The following is a 19,666-nucleotide window of genomic DNA, read 5'->3' as shown; positions in this document are numbered from 1 at the left end:
TCGCCCATTCACCTCAAATTTATTCCTCTATAGAGATGAATTTCTCCATGAGCTAACTAATAACCCTAAACTACTGATACACTGCGATCTCAACCCCAAGCCCCAGCTACAATTTACCTACCCAACCCTCCCCTTCACCAACAAGTCCTCCATTGCGCGTATTCGTGAGACGAAACCCAATGAACACATAGCGTAAACTACTCCTGTTTTTCAAAAGAAAGGGTTAATCCAACCCACCTGGAAATGCTATTTTCCCTCACTTCCCTAGATACCACGGCAGTGGGGTCATCGCCTTTACTTTTAGTACCTAGTTTCTCTACCCATGGCCTTGCGCAGGTAGTAGGGTAGGTAGCAGGTTACAGAGGAGACAGCGGAATACCGCTCCTCTCACTCTCCCAAGCTTGTGTCGAGGAAGTGGTGATTATTTTTTCCGAAGATGAGCCGCTGCTTGAGCCATGGCTGTGGTCATGTGAGGCCTTACCCTTGACCATGAAGAGCGAGTCGATTTCCTCGAGGCTCAGATTTGCGGTTTCTGGGTAGTAAAAGTAGAGGATCTGCATTACTCAGGGTATATTCGTCAGCTTCGCTTAGATTCAGCTGGGGTTTGCGGTCGGTTGTGAGATGAAATGGGATGGGATATTCCCTGGTGGTCGGGGTATGTATGTATGACCTAACCAACATTATAGGTGGTGGTAGGTATAGGTGTAGGTGGTGAGAAGAGAGGACAAAACGTACCGGGAGAAAAGTCAAATTCATAAACATGAAAATCAGATATCCCTTCCACTGGAGATCGGTGATCAGGGTGGGACCGATCATGGCGACGAAGAAATTCCACAGCCAGTTTGCCGAGATTCCGATGGCATTTCTTTTAAAAGTTAGCTTCTTTCCTAAATCCGTATTCCGTAGCAGTGGCCGGGTCGCTGAGTGTCATGCTGCGTCTTTGCAAGGGGCTGGGGTTGAGGCTCCGGAATGTGGGATGGATGGGGAGGAGACGTGGAGGGACAAAGCACGTCTTGCTTGCACGCTTACCCTTTCGTCCGGACGTGCATGGGTAAGAGCTCTGGGCCGTATACCCATGGCACGCAGTTTGTGGATGCTCCGAAGATGAGCATGAATAGGAAAAAGAATGCCACCGATGCGCTGCCGGCTTCTTTTTCCTCAGCAGTTCCTTGATAACAGAAAAGTTAGGGCTTGGCTGTTCTGGCGGGTTCCACGATAAGGTTGAGTACTAACCTTTGAAGGAGAGAAGAATGGAGATCATCATCATGCAGATGAAAAGACCGAAAGATCCCCACATCATTGGCTTCTTCCGGCCCAGCCGGTCAGAGTAGAAAGTCGGATAAAAAGAGCCTAGTCGTAGGTGAATTCTTCCGCTTAGCAAAGAGCTGGGGGATAACATAGCTGGATGAGGCGAGTAGGTAGGGCTTACCAATGACAAACATGATCTGGATAACTCCCCCTAGCAGTAGGCTCGTTTTCGGATCCAAACCCACATTAACTTCCAACACTAGTGGCTTGTTAGTGAGGGCCCAGAGGTCGTGAAGCCGGGGTTGATGTACCTTGTGTGACATAGGACTATCGCGTGTTTGTTAGACATGAAGCTTTGTTCAAATTGTGGAAAAGCATAGCTACTCACAACAATCATGTTGACACCTCCCATCTGATTAATAAACTGTAGTCCATAGGCCAGTAGGACTCGGCGGCCAGTTTGTATCTCATCCTTTTTCAGTAGTTGGGACCACTTGTATTCGCCCCGGAGACTGTCAAGTTCAATGGCTCTAAAGATCCCTTCCGCATCATTGACGACCTTGGGATCATTTTTTGGCCTATCATAGAAGTCACATAGGACACGCACGGCCTCGTCATTCAGGCCTCTCCTGCACAACCATCGGGGGCTTTCTGGTAGTCTTTGAGTCAGGCTGTTAGCCGGGATCCAACCCCTGACCGGAATGCGATAATTAAGCTCACCCCACGAGAAGAATCATCACAATTATCGTAAAGAGCACCTGGAAAGCTATCGGCAGCCTCCAACTGATTGATCCAGGGGCAAAGCTCATTCCGTAATCGAACCAGTAGGCAGCCGAGATGCCAACACCAACGGCAAGAGGTTGGCTGCACACGTACATTCCTCGATTCCGCGCCTCGCAAAGCTCGGACTGGTAAACGGGTACTATCGAAGACATGATTCCAGTCCCAATTCCGCTGACGAATCGAAACGCGAGCACTTGGGCCCTGGAATATGCGAATGCTTGGGGGAAAGCCCCAACCTGAGCCAAAGTTAGAAAATACCTCTCACTGTTCCAGATAAGAAAAGAAGACGCTGACTCACTGTCAAGATTCCCATTGCCACCCACATGGACTTGCGGAAACCAAGACGGTCACTTGTCAAAAAGGCCACAGCTGTGCCCACCAAGCAGCCTATGTTGTATATGCCGACTATAAACCCCAGGACTGCGGACCCAGGATGATCCACGACTCTGAGAAAGTTCTCATTCCCAATGATGCCCGCGGGGGCCCCTTGGTTGTAACCTAAACGAGGGCGCAAAAATCATGTTAGCTTGCAGTATCTCTCAAATAACCTTGGGAGTTGGTCCCCTACCAAACAGGATGAATGAGATGAAGCAGGTAGACAGAATAGCCATCCGTAGGCTTAGCCCCCTGCCGTACATCTCAAGCTTCACCATAATTTTTGGTGATGAATATCGGGCAGGTAGGCTGTATTGAGGAACCAGTACTCGAAAGCTCCCGCTGGTGGTAAATCAGGATAGGGGGGAAAAAAAGGGAAGATAATATATGCACAGCTCCCGGATTGCTGATTTAAAAAGCAATCATAGAGCCTTCTGCAGCAAAGATCGAACCGAGGAGCTGCAGCGTATACTGCAATTGAGCATGGAACTTGCCTTCCATATTAACGTTCGTCAGCGGCGGAGAAACAATATACCTGCTCTTTCTAACTGAGGTTGTCCTTCATACCAGCCTCCGCGGGTAACCCGGGAAGGAATACTACATTGGCCAAGGACGCGAAGCCAGGAGGCAGAGTCAGCCGATACTGCCAGGGTTTGGACGGGCTCACGGGCTCACGGCCCTGTTTTTGCATTCTGTATAGTGGGACGCCATCCTTGCACATTCCTCCTAAGGCCCAACATGGAGTGAGCTGTGGGACCGCTGAAGTACGAGATCTTAAACTTTGATGAGCTTCTTCCTAGAGAAGAGAGACCGAAAAAAGCTCAGATTTTTCGATAGTGCAAGTCCTCAGCGGAGGCTCAACTTCAACCATGCTTCACACGATCCGAGAGCCTTCCCATAAATCACTCAGCAGCAAACTGGCCGTAGTATAGGCTTCCCAGAATATGGTATAGTAAAAGTTGCCCCTTGCCTTGGGGCCCCACGAGAACCGTTGCTATCATATTTTCCAGGTGAATCATGGCATGGTATCAGGATATATGTGGGCGAGAGCTGAGAGACATAGCAATATCCAAGTTGAGATTAGCCCCTTAGCTGGTGGGAGTGGCAACCGCGATCCGAGAACTGCTGATCAAGTACGAAACTAGGTTTGGGGAGGCGTGACAGCAGCGCTTTGGTTTTGCTGTCTGTCAAGGGATATAAATTCTAGGTGGTCCATATTAGGCTAATTCGAGTATAAGGACGATGGATCAGCTTGACGTGATCTATTCTCAGTATCATGGGCTGTCTTGGGCTTATCTAAGTCAAATACCTTAGTCGCTACCGTAATCACTGCTATCGTCATAGTAATCTCCGTAGTGGCCGGAGAACGCGGCATCGACGCCATCATCTTCATCACCCTCGTCCTCGTCGTAGTCATCAGCTTCGTCATCTGGGTCAACGGCTCCTGGATCCGTTGGCGCTGAGCCCGAGATATTTTCCGTGGAATTCGTGGGAAGCTTATTATCAACCTTTGCGGCCGGAACCACGCGCTGTTTTGGCTCTTCAGCAGGGCCAGCTTTGGGAGCTGCGGCCGAAAGAGAGTCTCTAACGGCCTTCGTGGGTGTGGTAGGACCCCCCAGAAACCTTGGGCGCTTAGCGCTTGCCTCAGTGTCGATACTGGCGCTGCGTCTGGAAGCAACGCTCTGGCTGCGGCTACGGCCGTCGTTCTCACTCTCCTTAGCGCCGTCGTCCTCCTCATCGCCAAATAATGTCTCGAGGAGACGGTAGTTAATCTTCTTACTGAAGCCCCTTCGTTCCAGCATCCGACGCGTAGCTTCTGCAGGTGTTGATGCTCGTGTGCTTCTCCCATCTCCGTCTTCTTCGCCTTCGAGATACCGTACATCTCCCAACCTGCCTTTGCGACGCTTCCGTGGCTTCCGGTCACCGGGCTGACTATCAGCCTCTGCCAGAGCCCTCTTCAGGGCCTTGGCCTGCTGTGTACGTAGGTACTCCTTATTCTCATGGACCCAAATGCGCTCCTTGATTTCGACTTCAGGCGCGGATAGGAGGCAGTTAGAAACCTCGGGGTCTGATTCAAACTCAGTCTCATCAATTTCGGGACTATCTGAGACGAGTTTCTTTGGCGGAGCTGCTCCGCCTTCGATACTTTCAACCATTTTCGAACCGTTGGCCAAATATTCAGACATTTCAGTTTCTAGAGCTTCTTCAGAAGCTAATTGTTCAGGTGATGGCGAGGGTAGCTTCGGACGGCCATTTCCTTTGGCGTGATCTGCTGTAAGGTCTCGTTCTCCGGGGGCAGTGGGTGGCGATGACGGCTGCTGGCTGTCTTTGTCCACTTGTATCAACGCTGGATCGATGGGTAGGCTTGGAATCACAAAACCATCGGCATCAACACGTCGTGGTTGAGTACTTTCCGGTTCTTCTGCATCTTCTTCAATTTCTGCCGCTGTTTCTGCCGCCTTCGTCTTAATGCTCCGGACAGGCTTTCTTCCCTCCCTTGCCCGAGCAAACGAGGGTGGATCGTGGGCGTTTTCTAATTGCACAGATCGGAATTGATCGACGGTTAGTTCTCCACTCTCCGTAGAGCTGAACTCATTTAGACGCTGGCTGATGGTGATTTCGGTGACTTTAACAACATAGACTACCTCGCGGACAGTGCGGCGAAAGTTATTCATTCGAGCTGCGAGGATCAAGGCGGCTCCACAGATGCCTGCGGGACGTCGACCTGTCGTCATCCAGTCGCGGTTCATGCGTTGCACAATGCGCACAGCGTCACTGGCCACCTGCATGGTAGAAGGTCCGAATTCAAGCTGTTTGGCAAATCTGTAGATCAAACTCTCCGGGTCGATAGGGTTCATCAAAAAAACGTTACCGCCCAGTCGGAGTTCGTCCAAGAGCGCCTTATATGTACGACCTAACTTGAAGACGTTGATCTGAGAAATAGTTAGCGATAAGGTTATTTTTGTACTCAAGAAGGGTGCTTACCATAAGAACATCTGCAAAATCAATCAACATCACAGTGTTGCCGTCTTGCCGCCGGCAGGCGATGTAGAGACACACGGCAGCCACCGTCTTAGTTCGACGTCCTTGGATAAAATTAAGACCCACAGCGAGTTTGAAGACCTGTCCTGCAGCCTTGGAAGCACTCTCTGGGATAGTTAAAGCGCGCGCTAGTTGGTTTATATAACGATTTCCTGTTGTCTGTTAATCTATGCGGTTCAGATTTGAATGTGCAGGATTCATCACGCACCATTTTGCTCCGTAATCTCTCTACTTTCCATAGTACCGCCCCTCTGGAACCCAGGGCCATAACTGCGTACGTGGGTTTGATCTTCCCCGACAAATGATCCTTGAACGATAGCGGCACCAGAGGCGGATTCACCGAAAGTAACTTCAGAAACGATGTTTGCTTCACTGACAACAGTACCACACCCGGAACAAACCTTCTGGCCATCATCCTCAATGATGTGAGGGGCAGGACAGCTCGGGTTAGGGCACGTTGTAGTTTTGGGGTGGGTGGTTGGCCGAGCCGGTTGAGGACGTGCAACTGGTTGGGGACGTTTAATGGCAGTTGCACCGGGAGATTTGAGACTGGCCAAACGGCCAACAGGCGGTTTAGGGCCGGTTCTCGGGGGGATGGGCTGACGAATTCCGGGTCTCGCAGACATGGTGATGATAATGATAATAGGGTATAGCGTGTTAGTATAATATAGGAGACCTGATCTTCTCTGTGGGAGGCTGCTGCATCGAGAAATATATTTCACAAGAATAGCAACTTCGTTATATCGTCATTGTGTGTCGATAATCCGTCGAGCGCAACTGGGACTATATCCACGGCCGAATGAGCTGGGGATCTATAAGACTCGAGTCGCGTAGCCGATTAGATAAGCAGGTAATCTTTTTCCAACACCCCACCGGCGGGTATTAGCTCGAGGGGCGTCTTTGCTGGTACTGGATCGATGGCAGTATGAGACAGGAACAAAGAGAGACCGTTATTTGGAAGACTCAGCGAATGAGATGTCTTTTCGATATGTATCGGAGAGGGAGCGATGGATGAGGACGGAGGAGCACTGAGGAGAGCAGGAGTGAGTGCGGCGCGAGCTGCGATCGGACGCGGCGGATGGAAAATTCTGTCGGTGGTTGAGTGGGCGGATCACGTGGGTGCGGCCGCAATATCGCCCGTTCGATCCTCACCTTCCGCTTTAAATTTACGGTTGCCAGTTTCCAGGCGGGTCACCAGCCTTTGAATCCGTGAATGAAGGAAGAACTTTGATCATCATCCGATGATCCTACTGGCTGCCACTCTGCAGCATGCCTTTGTGAAGTACCCGTATACTTTGGCTTTTCGTGTCTGGTGGCGGTTCGACTCTCTGTGGTCTGCTGGGTCTGCGCGAATTGTGCGCGTTTTAGCCTCACCCACCATTGTTTCCGGATCACCCGCACAAAACCCGCATTCCAGTCCATTCGCGCATTATCCATTGAGTATACGTAGTAAAATTGGCAGTAATCTAGATTGGTATTTAAAAGACGTTTCCACCCCAGTTCCAGATCGCTGTTCCCTGTGTTTTTTCTTCAATACCCCTTGCTGTTTGCTGCCGACAAGGCTGGAAGCGCTTGAAACGGAAGGAAAGAAATCGCGAATAACACACGCTTCCCTCCATTACCTTACAGTTGCGTTGGCGCCACTCCCTATACCTCAGCTCTTCAGTGTTCCCGGTCTGAGCACGTCCTCAACGCAAGTCGCCACCCACGATGGCGCAAACTATTGAGAGATCAGAGAACCGCAGTGCATTCTTCGTTAGTAATGTGCACTGCTCCTCCTGCGTCGCCTATATCAACCAGGTCTTGTCGGGTACCACTGGCATACTCGATATCGATGTCTCTATTTTCACCCACGAGGTGTTTGTTGTCCATACTCCGGAAACAAGCCCCTCCTCCATAGCTCGGATCTTAGCTCATGCCGCATTTGAAGTACACCATGTTACGACTAGAGATCCAGCAGGCGTCGTTCTCTCCGACCTTGATATAGAATCACGGTTGTCTCGCAATTCGAACATTTTCATTCCCAGCCCTTCGTTCACAAACTGGAAAGACAAGGGAGAACATCTCGCCAACTGCGATGCCTGCAAGAAAGAAGAACTGGAACAGTCCCTTGCGCGCCAGGATGAGAAATCTCACCCTCTCCTAAGGCCTCAAGATTTAGAAACTGGGGGTGAATCGGTACTGAGTCTAGAACATTCGGCAGAGCAGGTAGGGAAGTTCCACGCCCGCATAAGCATCGAGGGGATGAGTTGTGCCTCATGCTCTAATTCCATCACAAACGAAATCCGCCAACTTGACTTCGTCAATGAGATAACCGTCACTCTTCTTTCGAACAGTGCAACTGTGGTCTACCAGGGGCCCCGGTCGAAGGTTGACGAGATAGTCGAGCACATTGAAGACATCGGATTTGAAGCCTCGCTGGACGAGGTCAATCCTATTGACGCCGAGACGCCGCAGAAGCAGAACCAAAGCTACATTGCAGAAATTTCGGTTGGTGGTATGACATGTGGCTCTTGCTCCGGGGCTATCACTCAAGGCTTAAATGAGCTGCCATTCGTGGTTGATGCCGTGGTGAACCTGATGTCTCATAGTGCTAAAGTCGAACTAGATAATCAGGATCATGCACCTTTGATCATCGAAAAAATCGAAGACTTGGGGTACGATGCCTCACTGGTCAGCATCCTTCCAAAAGCCGCTGACTGTGAGACTGCGGCGGAAAGAAGGACGGTATCTTTCCGTATTGAGGGCATGTTCTGCCATCACTGCCCTGACAAGGTCTACAATTCGATGAAGGAGATGTCCGGTATTGAATTTGATGACACTCTATCCGTTAAAAATCCGATTCTGAAGATAACTTACACCCCCCACTCCCCCTTACTCACAGTGAGGTCTATACGCCAGAAGATTGAGGATGCCCACAATGAATTTAAAGCCACAGTTTATCGCCCGCCAAGTGTCGAGGATAGATCTCGAGAAATGCAGCGCCGCGAAAAAAGTCGTTTACTATCTCGCTTTTTATTTGTTTTGGCAGTGGCTATTCCCGAATTCATAATAGGCATCGTCTTCATGAGCCTGGTTTCAGCTGAAAACCATGTCCGACGATATTTAGAGCAGCCAATGTGGTCGGGGAGCGTATCTCGCATGGAATGGGCCCTCTTCATAATGACAACACCAGTCATGTTCTACGGAACAGACGTCTTCCACGTGCGTGCAGCCAAGGAGATAATTTCTTTGTGGCGTCCTGGAAGCCGCGTGCCCTTCTTTCGAAGATTCTATCGGTTCGGCAGCATGAATCTCTTAATCTCTGCGGGAACATTGGTAGCCTATGTTTCCTCGTTGGCTATCCTAATTATGGATGCCGTGACTGAAGTCAAGCCTGATATGCATAGCTCGAACTATTTCGACACTGTGGTCTTTTTGACCTTGTTCATCCTTGCCGGTCGATATATGGAGGCATATAGTAAGGGCCGGGCTGGTGATGCAGTTGCATCCCTTGGGAAATTGCGCCCTTCCGAGGCTTTGCTCGTGATGAATACCTCTCACCCGTCCGACTCGGATCAGGTCCAGCGAGTCAATATCGACTTGCTGGACGTCGGCGACGTGGTCCGAGTTCCGCATGGTGCCTCACCCCCGGCGGATGGTAGGATTACAGGAACGGGATCATATCAATTCGATGAGAGTTCACTGACGGGAGAATCAAAGCCAGTGAAAAAATCTGCTGGAGATCAAGTTCATACTGGTTCTGTGAACATCGGACAACCGGTTGAGTTCGAGATCACCGCCATTGGTGGATCATCGATGCTCGATCAAATTATTGCCGTGGTGCGCGAAGGTCATAGTAAACGCGCGCCGCTTGAACGTGTAGCGGATATGCTCGTTTCTCACTTCGTACCTGTCATTACGCTCATTGCTGTCCTGACGTTCGTGATTTGGGTTTCCCTCGGTGTCTCTGGAACATTGCCGGCGGGCTACCTTGACGTGAACCGTGGTGGTTGGCCGTTTTGGAGTCTTGAATTTGCCATTGCTGTATTTGTTGTCGCATGTCCCTGTGGTCTCGCACTTGCTGCTCCAACTGCGCTTTTTGTTGGAGGAGGTCTCGCTGCACGATATGGTATCCTGGTCAAAGGTGGAGGTGAAGCATTCCAAGAGGCCAGTCGCCTTAACGCAATTGTCTTCGACAAGACTGGCACTCTAACTGAAGGAGGGAGTCTTCAAGTGTCTGATCATGAAGCATTAATCACCGACCCCAGTCAGCTGCAGGTTGCCTGGGCCGTTGCACGAAAACTTGAAGAAAGCAGCAACCACCCCATTGCCCGGGCTATAGCCGATTTCTGTGAAACGCAGCCCGCAGTATCGATTACCAGTGCCGAAATAGAAGAAAAGTTGGGGCAGGGAATGCAGGGCAGATTTACCGTGTCGGTTTCAGATTCGAGTGACAAAACGGAGACAACCCGCCGATTCGAGGCTTCCATCGGCAACCAGCGTCTATACCAGAGCCTTTCCCTCCCCGATCAGGAGCACTACTACCTCTTTAACATCCTTTCTAAGTACCAGGCAACTGGCAGGTCAACCGCCATTTTATCGCTGCGAGAGATAAACACCGCCGATACTGATTCCCAATCTCCAACGGAAACCCACTACGTCCCTGCGATCGTCTTCGCAATCTCAGATACAATTCGACCGGATGCAGAACATGTTGTTTCGAATTTAAAACAACGCAAGATAAACGTTTTCATGTGCACGGGCGATAACGAGACCACCGCCCATGCCGTTGCCGACATGATAGGAATCCCTCGAACCAACGTGCTTGCTAACACTCTACCAGCTGGTAAAGCCGATTTCATCCGTCAAGTACAAACTGGACAACACGCTGCACTAGAAGAAAGCCTCACAAGCCCCTACAAGCAAAAAGACATGGCTTCCCAATCCCGACCAATTGTCGCCTTCGTTGGAGACGGAGTAAACGACTCCCCCGCGCTCACCGCGGCGGATGTGAGCATTGCCATGGCGTCGGGGTCCGATGTAGCCATTAACTCAGCAAGTTTCATCCTCCTAAACTCGGAGCTCGACACGATTCTCCAGCTCGCACTGCTCAGCCGTCGTGTTATCAATCGCATTAAAATGAACTTTGGATGGGCGGTTGTCTATAACCTCTGCCTTGTGCCTGTTGCAGCTGGAGTCTTCTATCCTATCGTCAGTGGACACAAGATGAAGATGGTCGGAGACGATATGGTTATCGTTGACTCGCACTGGCGACTCAGCCCTGTTTGGGCGGCGCTCGCGATGGCTCTGAGTAGTATTTCGGTGGTCTGCAGTAGCTTGGCTTTGGCGGTTGAGAAGAAATCCTTTGTTAAAACTTTGAAATGGTTCAAAGCTAAGTTGGGGCGTGGGAATTAAGTGCTATTGAGCCAATCAGTTTCTGATGCATTCAGGTGTTTTATGATATATGGATTTATGGCGATGACATCTGTTATTTATTTTATACCCAAATACTTAATTGGTTAACGCCGTTATACGAATTTATATTAGGATTGATGATCATTTACTTTGAAGACGTCATCACATTAGGGCCTATCAAGGTTATCACACCCCACCCCAAACTTCTGCAATCTTTTTACTCAAGATCTTCGCAATCTTCTTTCTCCCCACCATCAAATGTGACATGCGATCGGAAACCATCGTCTCTCTATCTTTTGGATCAAGCTCCTCGAATGCCCGGACAAAAGCCTGAGGAGTCGGCCATTGGCGCTGAATCTCTAGTGCCTTGTCACCGCTGACACCTTTGGTACACATGAGCATCTTGAGGAATATGTCGCGGAGTGTAAGGGCTTCAGACTTTGATGCAATGGCACAGAATGTGGGAAACGTCAAGCCATATGTTACGTTGGGGTTTTGGGTGCGAAGGTCAGCGAGAGTCTCAGTGTAGGAGTTTGATAGGGAGAAATGACGAGTTGGAAGGAGGGAGAGCATGTGGGGTGGAGTTGCTGAGGACTGGTGTTGGGCCTGAGATGGGGGGGAGGATGGTGATGGAGAGTTGGCGTTGTACATATTGCGGAGAAGGAATGTCATGCGAGCGAGGTAGCGGATAGTGTCGTCGAGGTTCTTTGTTCGTTTGACAAAGTAGCCATTCACAACTTGTGTTTGAGCAACAGCCGAGGCTACCATATCGTTGTATTTCGTTGCCGTTGCGGCATTACCCTCATGAATGACAGTGAACTCCTCAATGAGATAGATGACGTTTTTGACACCAGATCGGCGGAGGCGGAATTTTTGTTCATGAAATCTGCCGTCTTTGATAGAGGCAATTAGATCGTCTAGGCGTTTACGCTCGACTATCCAATCAAGCATTATCTCATTGCCTTCCTCGCCGTACTTCGAGAGAAATGTCGGGTCGTGAAACTTTGCTACCCACATTGTGTCGCCAACTTCGAGTGCGCGGACTTCGGGGTAAATGCCCTTCTTGATGAGCTCATTGGAGATGTAGTCCCTGTCTTTGGATGTCCGGACCTCTCGAGTGTCAAGGATTAACTCGACAGTGAAACTGCCTGGCGGGATGGCAATTGGTGTGGCCGTTGAGTCATCTGTGATATCTCCACCTGTGATATGTCGCGTTGTGCTTTGGGGCTCTCGGCCAACCAGGTTCTCGAAATCTCTGCGACTTGCAAGATTCTCTCTTTGGGAGTCACTATCGTTATTTGCGGTTGGATTCACACCATATTGCAGTGTGTTTTGGTTTGACTTCTTGGCTGTCTTCTTCATGGCTTTGGCAACCTCCCATCCCTCCTCAGTTAGAGAATACTTCTTCAACGGATGTCCTTGAGTGTAAACGAGCTCCTTCTGGAGTAAAGTTTTCATGGAGTTCCAAGCGGTAAAATGTTTCGACGGATCTGAAGGCACACTGAAAGAGCTATCACAAAGCGGCTGAGCTTCTTCAATCAACTGTGCCTTGGTCATGCTCTGATTCGAATTCTCATCGAGACTACCGAGAGTAAGGAGTAAAGCATAAGGACCAGATCGTAAAGCGGGCGCATAGGTCTTCGGCTTCCGTGTCCTCTTCGCTGGTTGACTTTCGGTGGTGCCGTCAGACGATTTTCTTTTGCTTTTTGCCACTATTTACATTGTTAATCTAGAACGTAGAGAAAAGTCTTGATAAGACTCACCAGTACGTGGGTCCTCAGGCATGGGTAGGCCGTTCGCATTACAATAATCCCTCAGTTTATCTGTGAGACGATCACACAGCTTAGGGCCAATACCATTGAGCTGTTGAGCTTCGGAAGGGTGCTGGAAGACCAAGGGGCAAGCCTTGATCGACTCGTATGCCTTTTTGTACCTCGATGGATGTTAGCTGGTTTGTTTTATATTAAGACATGCTTCGTAAGGTAAACGCACACCGTGAATCCCTTACTATTACGCTCCCGGGCCTGGTCCATTATTTCTTTGATCCATCCCAGGAGCAGGGGGTTTGCGCAATCGGAGTCGTTCATAATGTCGCTAGGTTCCGCAAAACAAGGTCGAGACTATCAGGAACATCGCAATACATTCCAGTTTTCCACGACGACATTGGTGGCTTTAGAATGCGAATGTCATAGTCTTTGCTCTGGGCTGCCTCTGTGCACCCATGAATTGGGATTGGATGCTTCATGGGAGTCGCGACCGACGCGTATTCCCCAGTTGATGATTCACGAAGTCACGTGGCTTATAATACCATAATTATTGCCTTAAATATCAGGCATGAACGCCCTTCACTGAGTATACAATTCGTAACTTTTGTTTTCTAACAAGACAATTCCATGATGCTATGCAATATACAAATGCAGAATCACATAATCGACTGAATCAAGTAGACTTTGATCTATAATATATTTATGAAACCGAGATATCATTGAGTAACTGAAAGATGGTAATCCCTGACTGCTTCCTCAAACGAGGTGTCGCGCTTCATTCCCAAAGAGATTGCCTGGGAATTATCAAAGCGTGTTGGCCATGAGTTTAGAATTGGTCGGAGTGTAGGGTCCTCCTTTTCCTTTAGCAGAGCCAGTTTTCCTTCTCCTCCGACCTTGGCCAATGCATCCATCATCTCTTGCACAGTGACGCAGATCCCTGGAACATTGATCTGGCGGATATGGGACGGCACAGAATTGGCGGGTAATGAAAGAGTGAGTATGAGGTTATGGACGAGAGTTTTAGGCGAACAGAGCCACGATTTGAAAGATCGATCTTCAACAGGAATGACGCACTCCTCACCGTTGAGCGGCTCGCGGATCATCCCAGAGAGAAATGAGGAAGCGGCAGCGGTGGGACGGCCAGGTCGAACCGAGATAGTAGGAAATCGGAGAGTAAAACCTGTGATGAAGCCGCGTCGCGTGTATTCATTGATAAGTGTTTCGCAAATGACCTTTTCCGCACCATACGATGATTGAGGCGTGGGGATTATTGTATCATCCACTACTTCCGGAAGTGGCAAACCGTACACGGCCTGGCTGGAAGAATATATCACCTTGACACCAGGGCAAGTTGCACGAAGGGCTTCGAGTAGATTGCGAGTGGCATCGACATTGACGGTCATGCCCAGATCGAAGTTGGCTTCGGACCCAGATGACATGATGCCGTGAAACGCGTAGACAGCATCCAAAGATTTTTCCACCACTGCATCAGCTCCCTGGAGAAGGTCCGCCGTTATCGTGCGTGCATTTTGGGGATATTTGACCTCGGCCGGGACAGGTGGTTCGTTGATGTCGGTCAGGATGAGAGTATATGAAGGGTCGTTGAGAAGCTCTTTCGCAAGCAATTGGCCGATGAAGCCAGCAGCGCCTGTAATGAGAATGTGCATTTTGAACGTACACGCCCAGGCGATAATACACAACTCTCTTGTAACCTTGGCCCCATTGTGGGAGAATTGGCCTTGATAAAATGCTCGCAAGTCACAACCCACAGTTCACCATCAATATAGTGGGGATCGGTTTGCCTCCAGACCCTCCACATTCGCATCAAGTCCGATGTTCTCCGCGACCGGACTTGTGCCGGATTTGCTCCAGTTGATCATTATTGGAGAAGCAAAGCTGATATGCAGCATGAGATTTTCGGCGAAAAAAGACCGCGTCTGATGGGAGACTTGAATTTGGAGTGCGAGGAGGACAGTTTAACTTCTGGCGGGAGTCACCACCACTGGCAAAAGAGCCTTCGACTGGGCATAGCTACGTACTTTGCTTCGTTCTCGAATGCGGCATTCCATTGTTTTTAAATCAACGACGACTGTTCAAATGTCCTTTCCTGCGGCGCGAAGCTGCTGAGGCGGCAACATGCAATTGTCAACACAGGCGCAGAAGAATGAAACTAAAGTGGTCAAGAGCGTCGTGCCGCCAACCTTAGCGGGGTTGCCTCTCCTCCCCCAGTTTCTCGTCGCTCCCACATTCTTGGCCCAATTTTCCTGATTCCCTCCACCTGCTCTCTCTCCTGGCGTCCATGAACGCTTCTTATCCGCCACCGAGAACCTTGCTTGATATCCGATCCGGATTATAAGCGAGTCGCGGGGGATTACCGACCGTCTTGGTTGTCGCCGATCTTGGTTGTCGCAAACCGCGAGCTCGTGCTCGCTGCATGGTACCGGAGAATCCCCGACTTCCCCAATCTTTGTAGTCATGAAGCGCTCTTCCCTCGATGCTGGCCTCGAAGGCCGCCCCCAGGACCGTCGTCACTCAGTTGTGCCTGATGGCCGGCCCGCTCCGCCGAAAATATCCAAAGCCCGCGCCTGTGAGTGTCCCCTACTTGGCAAGATAGAGCTCACTAGCTCTGAGAGAGGGGGAGAATATATTGTCTAGTCGGACAGCTTCTAAATTATTAAGCGATACAGGTGCAGAGTGTAAACGCCACAAAATACGGTGCGAATTCAGAGCGGGCGACGCAAGCTGCACGAAATGTCTTCGCAGCGGAATCAAGTGTGTTGTGAATGACTTCTCGCAGAAGTTTGTTGATGACGATGGGATGTAAGTAACCTTGACTTTCTTGGAGGCTCGGTAGTCGGTTGGTGATGGACCTGTTGCTGATGTTCGACACCACAGATGGAAATCGCAAGCATCAGCCACGATTCAACAACTTCAAGAGGCCGTGTCGCATCTTCTTCGCCAAGGAGGGCTCCCAGAGCTCTCAACCTACGGAGTTAGTGACATCCCCAGTGGCCCGTCTCCAGCTGCGCCTGCATATTATGTCGCAAATCGCCCTTTGATAAACGATTCACCACCGGATGTGAAACCCGATGGACCGGGGCTTGTGGTGACACGAGAGCCCTCACAGGAGCCGGATTTACAGGACCGAGAACTGGTGCCAGCCCCCATGCGGAGTCTCTATGAGGTGACGAAGCTACGCGACCTGCGCCACAATCATATTGAGCAACCCAAGTTGACGCTCCTCGAAGAAGACTTCATTTCTCGAGGCATTATATCTTTACAGGAGGCTGAGGAGCTCTTCGCATATTTCAGCCGGACAATGAACCAACTACTATGGGGTGGAATAATTCTCGTACACCGCGACCTCACCTCAGTGCGACGGGCTTCGACGCTACTGGCGGCAGCGGTTCTCACCGTGGCAGCGCTGCATATCCCCAACCGAACCGAGACATTGAACCGATGTTATAGCGAGTATGTGGCGCTGGTATCAAGCATGTCATTGACACGAGCTCATACTTTGGACGATGTTCGAGCGCTGTGCGTGGGGGCATTTTGGTTGTCTGAGTTGAGTTGGAAGTTGTCCGGCCATGCTGTGCGTATAGCCACAGAGCTAGGCCTCCACCAAAGCTACCAAAAGATGATGCGCGGACACACTGATCAATACGAGAGAGCCCAATTATGGTATTTACTTTATGTATGTGATCACCATTTCAGTATAGCTTACGGTCGACCACCTGTGATTCACGAGGATTTGGCAATCAAGAACTACGAAAATTTCCTCCAGTCACCAATGGTTGTTCCTGGAGATATCCGACTGTTGGCGCAGGTAGCTTTATTTATGATTTTGACGGAGGCATATCGAACCTTCGGAAGCGATACGGAGCAAGCTTTGACAGAGGAGGACTTTGGCCAGTTACGTGTCTACAATGTTGCTATAGATCAGTGGCGACTTCTATGGCAACCACGATCTGGTAAGCCGGAATCTAACCCACTCTTTTCCTTTTTTTCCTGTTTCAAAAAAAAAAAAACAAAAAAAGAAGAAGAAAAGAAAAGGAGTAACTAACCGCTCTTCTATAGCCGATAGTCCCTATGTTCGAACGTATCCTTCGAAAGGAGTAGTTCTGCACTACCACTTTGCCAAGTTTCAGCTCAATTCCCTCTCCCTACGTGCCCTATCTCCAACCAATACCCCAGTTTTTTCCATGGACCGCAAGGAATCAGCCAATATTGCGATTTCATCTGCCATGGCCTGTCTAAACATGGTTCTAGAGGAACAAGATATTCGGGATGCAATTGTTGGAGTTCCTATTTTTACACACACTATGGTTACCTTTTCTGCTGTCTTCCTTCTGAAGGTGGCAGTTAACTGGAACTCGGCATATTTAAGCCTGGACAGTGGTCAAGTGCGGAGTCTGGTGGAGCGGGTAATTGATCTATTGAACTGTGTCTCCGCAGGCGAGAGACACTTGACTAGGCATATCGCTCGCGGTTTGAGCAAGATGTTGGAGCGTTTTGATGCCTGGGATATAGCTAATGGAGGGGTTGCAGGGGCCGTGGGCGAACGGCCAGGGAGCGGCGTTCCTGGTGGTGCGAATGCAATGGCTCAAGGCTTCCCGCCTCCAGATCTGATATACGACATGGTAGGGACATACGGGTTTGGGTTGGATGAGAATTTACTTGATCCTAGCATGGCCAACTTTGAATATCTTGCGCAGTGACATGAAGAACACTGGACTTCTGAGATAGCAGTTTGCGATATAGGATAATATATTGTTACAATAATTAGTTACTTATGCTACCGAAGGGTGCTACGAGGTCAGCTAGGGCTTGCCAGTAGAGTACGTGATTCCTGGCAAGCTAGGTAGCATTATTGACATCACGATTTTTGGATACAGCTGCTCGGGCAGTGCCACGCATCTGATGCTTTCGGTGCACGGCCCACTCCTCAGCATTATCTCGTACCGTATTGTAATCTAGTATCACCAAGCTGTCTAATGGTCAAAACAAAGCGGTTTAATTGGCTGTAAGTCGACGCATTCCCGCAGAGGATCGTAACAGTCTTACCATACACCTTCATCCCCTCAAACATCGTGAATTTGACAGATCAACTTTGATTCTCTTTATGCGACAAGCACTCAGCAGAGCCACCGCTCAGCAACCTTGTCATTTCTCTCGATAAGAACGCAATAGGCTCGAACTAACAGGCTCCAGAGCATGATCCATCCTCGCACAAAGGAGCACGAAGGCCTGTCAAAACTAAGGCTTGTCCGAACTCCGCCACAGAAACGCAAGAATCCCTCAAGGTCGTCCACGCAACCCCTCCCCCTTTCCAGGGCCATGATCACCTCGGACTGAGCGGACAGGACTGCAGGCTGCGACTCTTCGGCGTGCGACAGACAGTGCGGATGGAGTGCCCCGGACGAGACGCGGCGCCCTCGGTTGTGCATGCGTTCCCAATTCCAAGCTCCCCCAGAGCTCCCACCTCCGCCTCCAACCACCAGTTGGAGCGGCTCTTGTCCCAGACTCCGACTCTCCTGCTGCGCGATCCGGTCTCTGGGTCAATGCTGAGCTGACTTTGCGACCTCCGCAGCTGAAGTAATCCGGTCCATGATGCTCATGCTCACCCATTCCGTCTCTGGCCCCTTCCCTCGCCCCGGTTGCGAGAAGGCTGGCTGGTCGTGCTCGTAGTAGATTCCCCTTCCCTTCCCTGCCCTGGTCTGCGATTCCCATTTAATCTCGCCTTCCTCCTCCCCTCACGTCCTCTTTTCCCTTACTCTTCTCCCTCTTTCTTTCCCACCTCCTTCTCATCCTTTCTCCTAATACAGGATCATTGGCAATCCAGCCCATTGATCCGATTCTCCCTCACCCCCATCCATTTTCTCTCATACTTGTCTACCAATTCTAAACCTCAAATTATTATCCAACATGTCCACCCGTAAGAGAAAGCAAGAGCTCGAAGAGGAGGAGGAGCTCCAAGCTCTCCCTAGCGATGAGAGTGAGGAAGAGGAAGAGTAAGTCATCATCTATATTTACTATTTCTGTGCCGCGTATACTTCTCTCTCCCTCTCCCTCTCCCTCTCCCTCTTTGCGCGATTTGCGCCTTTGCTGCGCGCAATCCCCCCAGTAAGCAGCATTCGATCGCTCTTGTCATCCTCATCTTCATAACTCATCTGCTCTTTAACCTACGTTATCTCGTTGCGTCATCAACTCTATTCGCGCGGGAACGCGCCACTATCCTCCAAACCTTTTCCCCGACAACCAAACTCGAAACCAATAACTAACAAGTCCCACGCAACTAGATACCAAAGCACCGATGTAGGCGAAAGCGGAGGTGAAGAAGGGAGCGAGGAAGAAGAAGACGCTTCCGAAGAAGAGCTAGAGGAGGAAGAAGAACAACAGGAAGGTGAGCACAATGGATCCTCCCACCAGCAAATCCAATCGTTTAATTAAACCCAATTCTAATTATCTTCTCATTACCAATAGCCCCTCCCGCCACCAAGAAGCGAAAGACCGCTCCCGCACCGAAAGCCGAGGACGAGGCTGAAGGTGAAGAAGAGGAGGTAGAAGGCGAGGCGAATGGCAAAGCCGACGAGAACGGCCTCGATGAGGAAGAAGATGAAGACGCCGAAGCTGAGGCTGAAGGCGAAGACAACGAGGAGGCCGACGAGACGGCGAAGACCAGTGTCCCCGCTGCCAAGGCTAAGGATGATGCTCCCACGGAGGAGCCCACGGCGACTGCGGAGGCGAAGGCTTGATTGAATTCGATAAAGAAATCAAAAGTCTGGTCATGGCGGCGTGCTTCTTTGAAAGGGATTTACATCTATTTATCTGTGTATTTGGGGATTTAGGGTGGCTCTTTACGTTGATATCTACGTTGATGAGATGGATTTAACTAGGCTAACTAGGTAGTTGCTCAGTTGTCCTGAGAATGACATCTACTTAACGACCTACACTACGCTCACTTTGCTTCCTACTAAGTCCCGTTATTTTTTATTGGTCGAACCTACGAAATAACCGTCGCTAGAAGTAGCTGGAAAACATGCTTTCCGCGAATC

At 50.1% G+C, this 19,666-nt stretch overlaps 6 protein-coding genes across 6 annotated transcripts; 3 read left to right on the top strand and 3 right to left on the bottom strand.

Annotated features, from left to right (window-relative positions):
• Positions 1-356: 356 nt before the first annotated feature.
• ASPVEDRAFT_51240 (transcription factor TFIIIB subunit BRF1) lies at positions 357-6,074 on the bottom strand (the record flags this gene model as incomplete). The annotated part of the gene is made up of 12 exons (XM_040814440.1): positions 357-554; positions 736-865; positions 1,030-1,168; positions 1,234-1,350; positions 1,430-1,507; positions 1,633-1,907; positions 1,969-2,267; positions 2,330-2,529; positions 4,088-4,248; positions 4,297-5,339; positions 5,392-5,600; positions 5,657-6,074. 12 exons carry the CDS (start codon positions 6,072-6,074, stop codon positions 357-359), a joined length of 3,267 nt encoding a protein of 1,088 aa, XP_040665715.1.
• Positions 6,075-7,158: 1,084 nt separating this feature from the next.
• On the top strand, positions 7,159-10,845 carry ASPVEDRAFT_26713 (putative copper resistance-associated P-type ATPase; the record flags this gene model as incomplete). Its single annotated transcript, XM_040809939.1, has 1 exon — positions 7,159-10,845. The coding sequence occupies one exon, from the start codon at positions 7,159-7,161 to the stop codon at positions 10,843-10,845; it is 3,687 nt and encodes a 1,228-aa protein (XP_040665714.1).
• A 186-nt stretch (positions 10,846-11,031) lies between these two features.
• On the bottom strand, positions 11,032-12,932 carry ASPVEDRAFT_126640 (crossover junction endonuclease MUS81; the record flags this gene model as incomplete). Its single annotated transcript, XM_040806380.1, has 3 exons — positions 11,032-12,557; positions 12,609-12,778; positions 12,838-12,932. 3 exons carry the CDS (start codon positions 12,930-12,932, stop codon positions 11,032-11,034), a joined length of 1,791 nt encoding a protein of 596 aa, XP_040665713.1.
• Positions 12,933-13,327: 395 nt separating this feature from the next.
• On the bottom strand, positions 13,328-14,278 carry ASPVEDRAFT_51237 (SDR family oxidoreductase; the record flags this gene model as incomplete). The annotated part of the gene is made up of 1 exon (XM_040814439.1): positions 13,328-14,278. One exon carries the CDS (start codon positions 14,276-14,278, stop codon positions 13,328-13,330), a length of 951 nt encoding a protein of 316 aa, XP_040665712.1.
• A 315-nt stretch (positions 14,279-14,593) lies between these two features.
• ASPVEDRAFT_164251 (putative C6 transcription factor) lies at positions 14,594-17,431 on the top strand. The gene is made up of 4 exons (XM_040808627.1): positions 14,594-15,198; positions 15,299-15,431; positions 15,507-16,582; positions 16,689-17,431. Exons 1-4 carry the CDS (start codon positions 15,087-15,089, stop codon positions 17,327-17,329), a joined length of 1,962 nt encoding a protein of 653 aa, XP_040665711.1. The 5' UTR covers positions 14,594-15,086; the 3' UTR covers positions 17,330-17,431.
• Positions 17,432-18,550: 1,119 nt separating this feature from the next.
• On the top strand, positions 18,551-19,562 carry ASPVEDRAFT_70231 (uncharacterized protein). The gene is made up of 3 exons (XM_040816064.1): positions 18,551-18,734; positions 18,911-19,014; positions 19,095-19,562. The coding sequence occupies exons 1-3, from the start codon at positions 18,601-18,603 to the stop codon at positions 19,364-19,366; spliced, it is 510 nt and encodes a 169-aa protein (XP_040665710.1). The 5' UTR covers positions 18,551-18,600; the 3' UTR covers positions 19,367-19,562.
• Positions 19,563-19,666: the final 104 nt, after the last annotated feature.

Source organism: Aspergillus versicolor (assembly GCF_001890125.1).
Source record: "Aspergillus versicolor CBS 583.65 unplaced genomic scaffold ASPVEscaffold_3, whole genome shotgun sequence".
In the NCBI taxonomy this organism is placed as follows: Eukaryota; Fungi; Ascomycota; class Eurotiomycetes; order Eurotiales; family Aspergillaceae; genus Aspergillus; species Aspergillus versicolor.
This window is presented reverse-complemented; position numbering and strand designations above follow the sequence as displayed.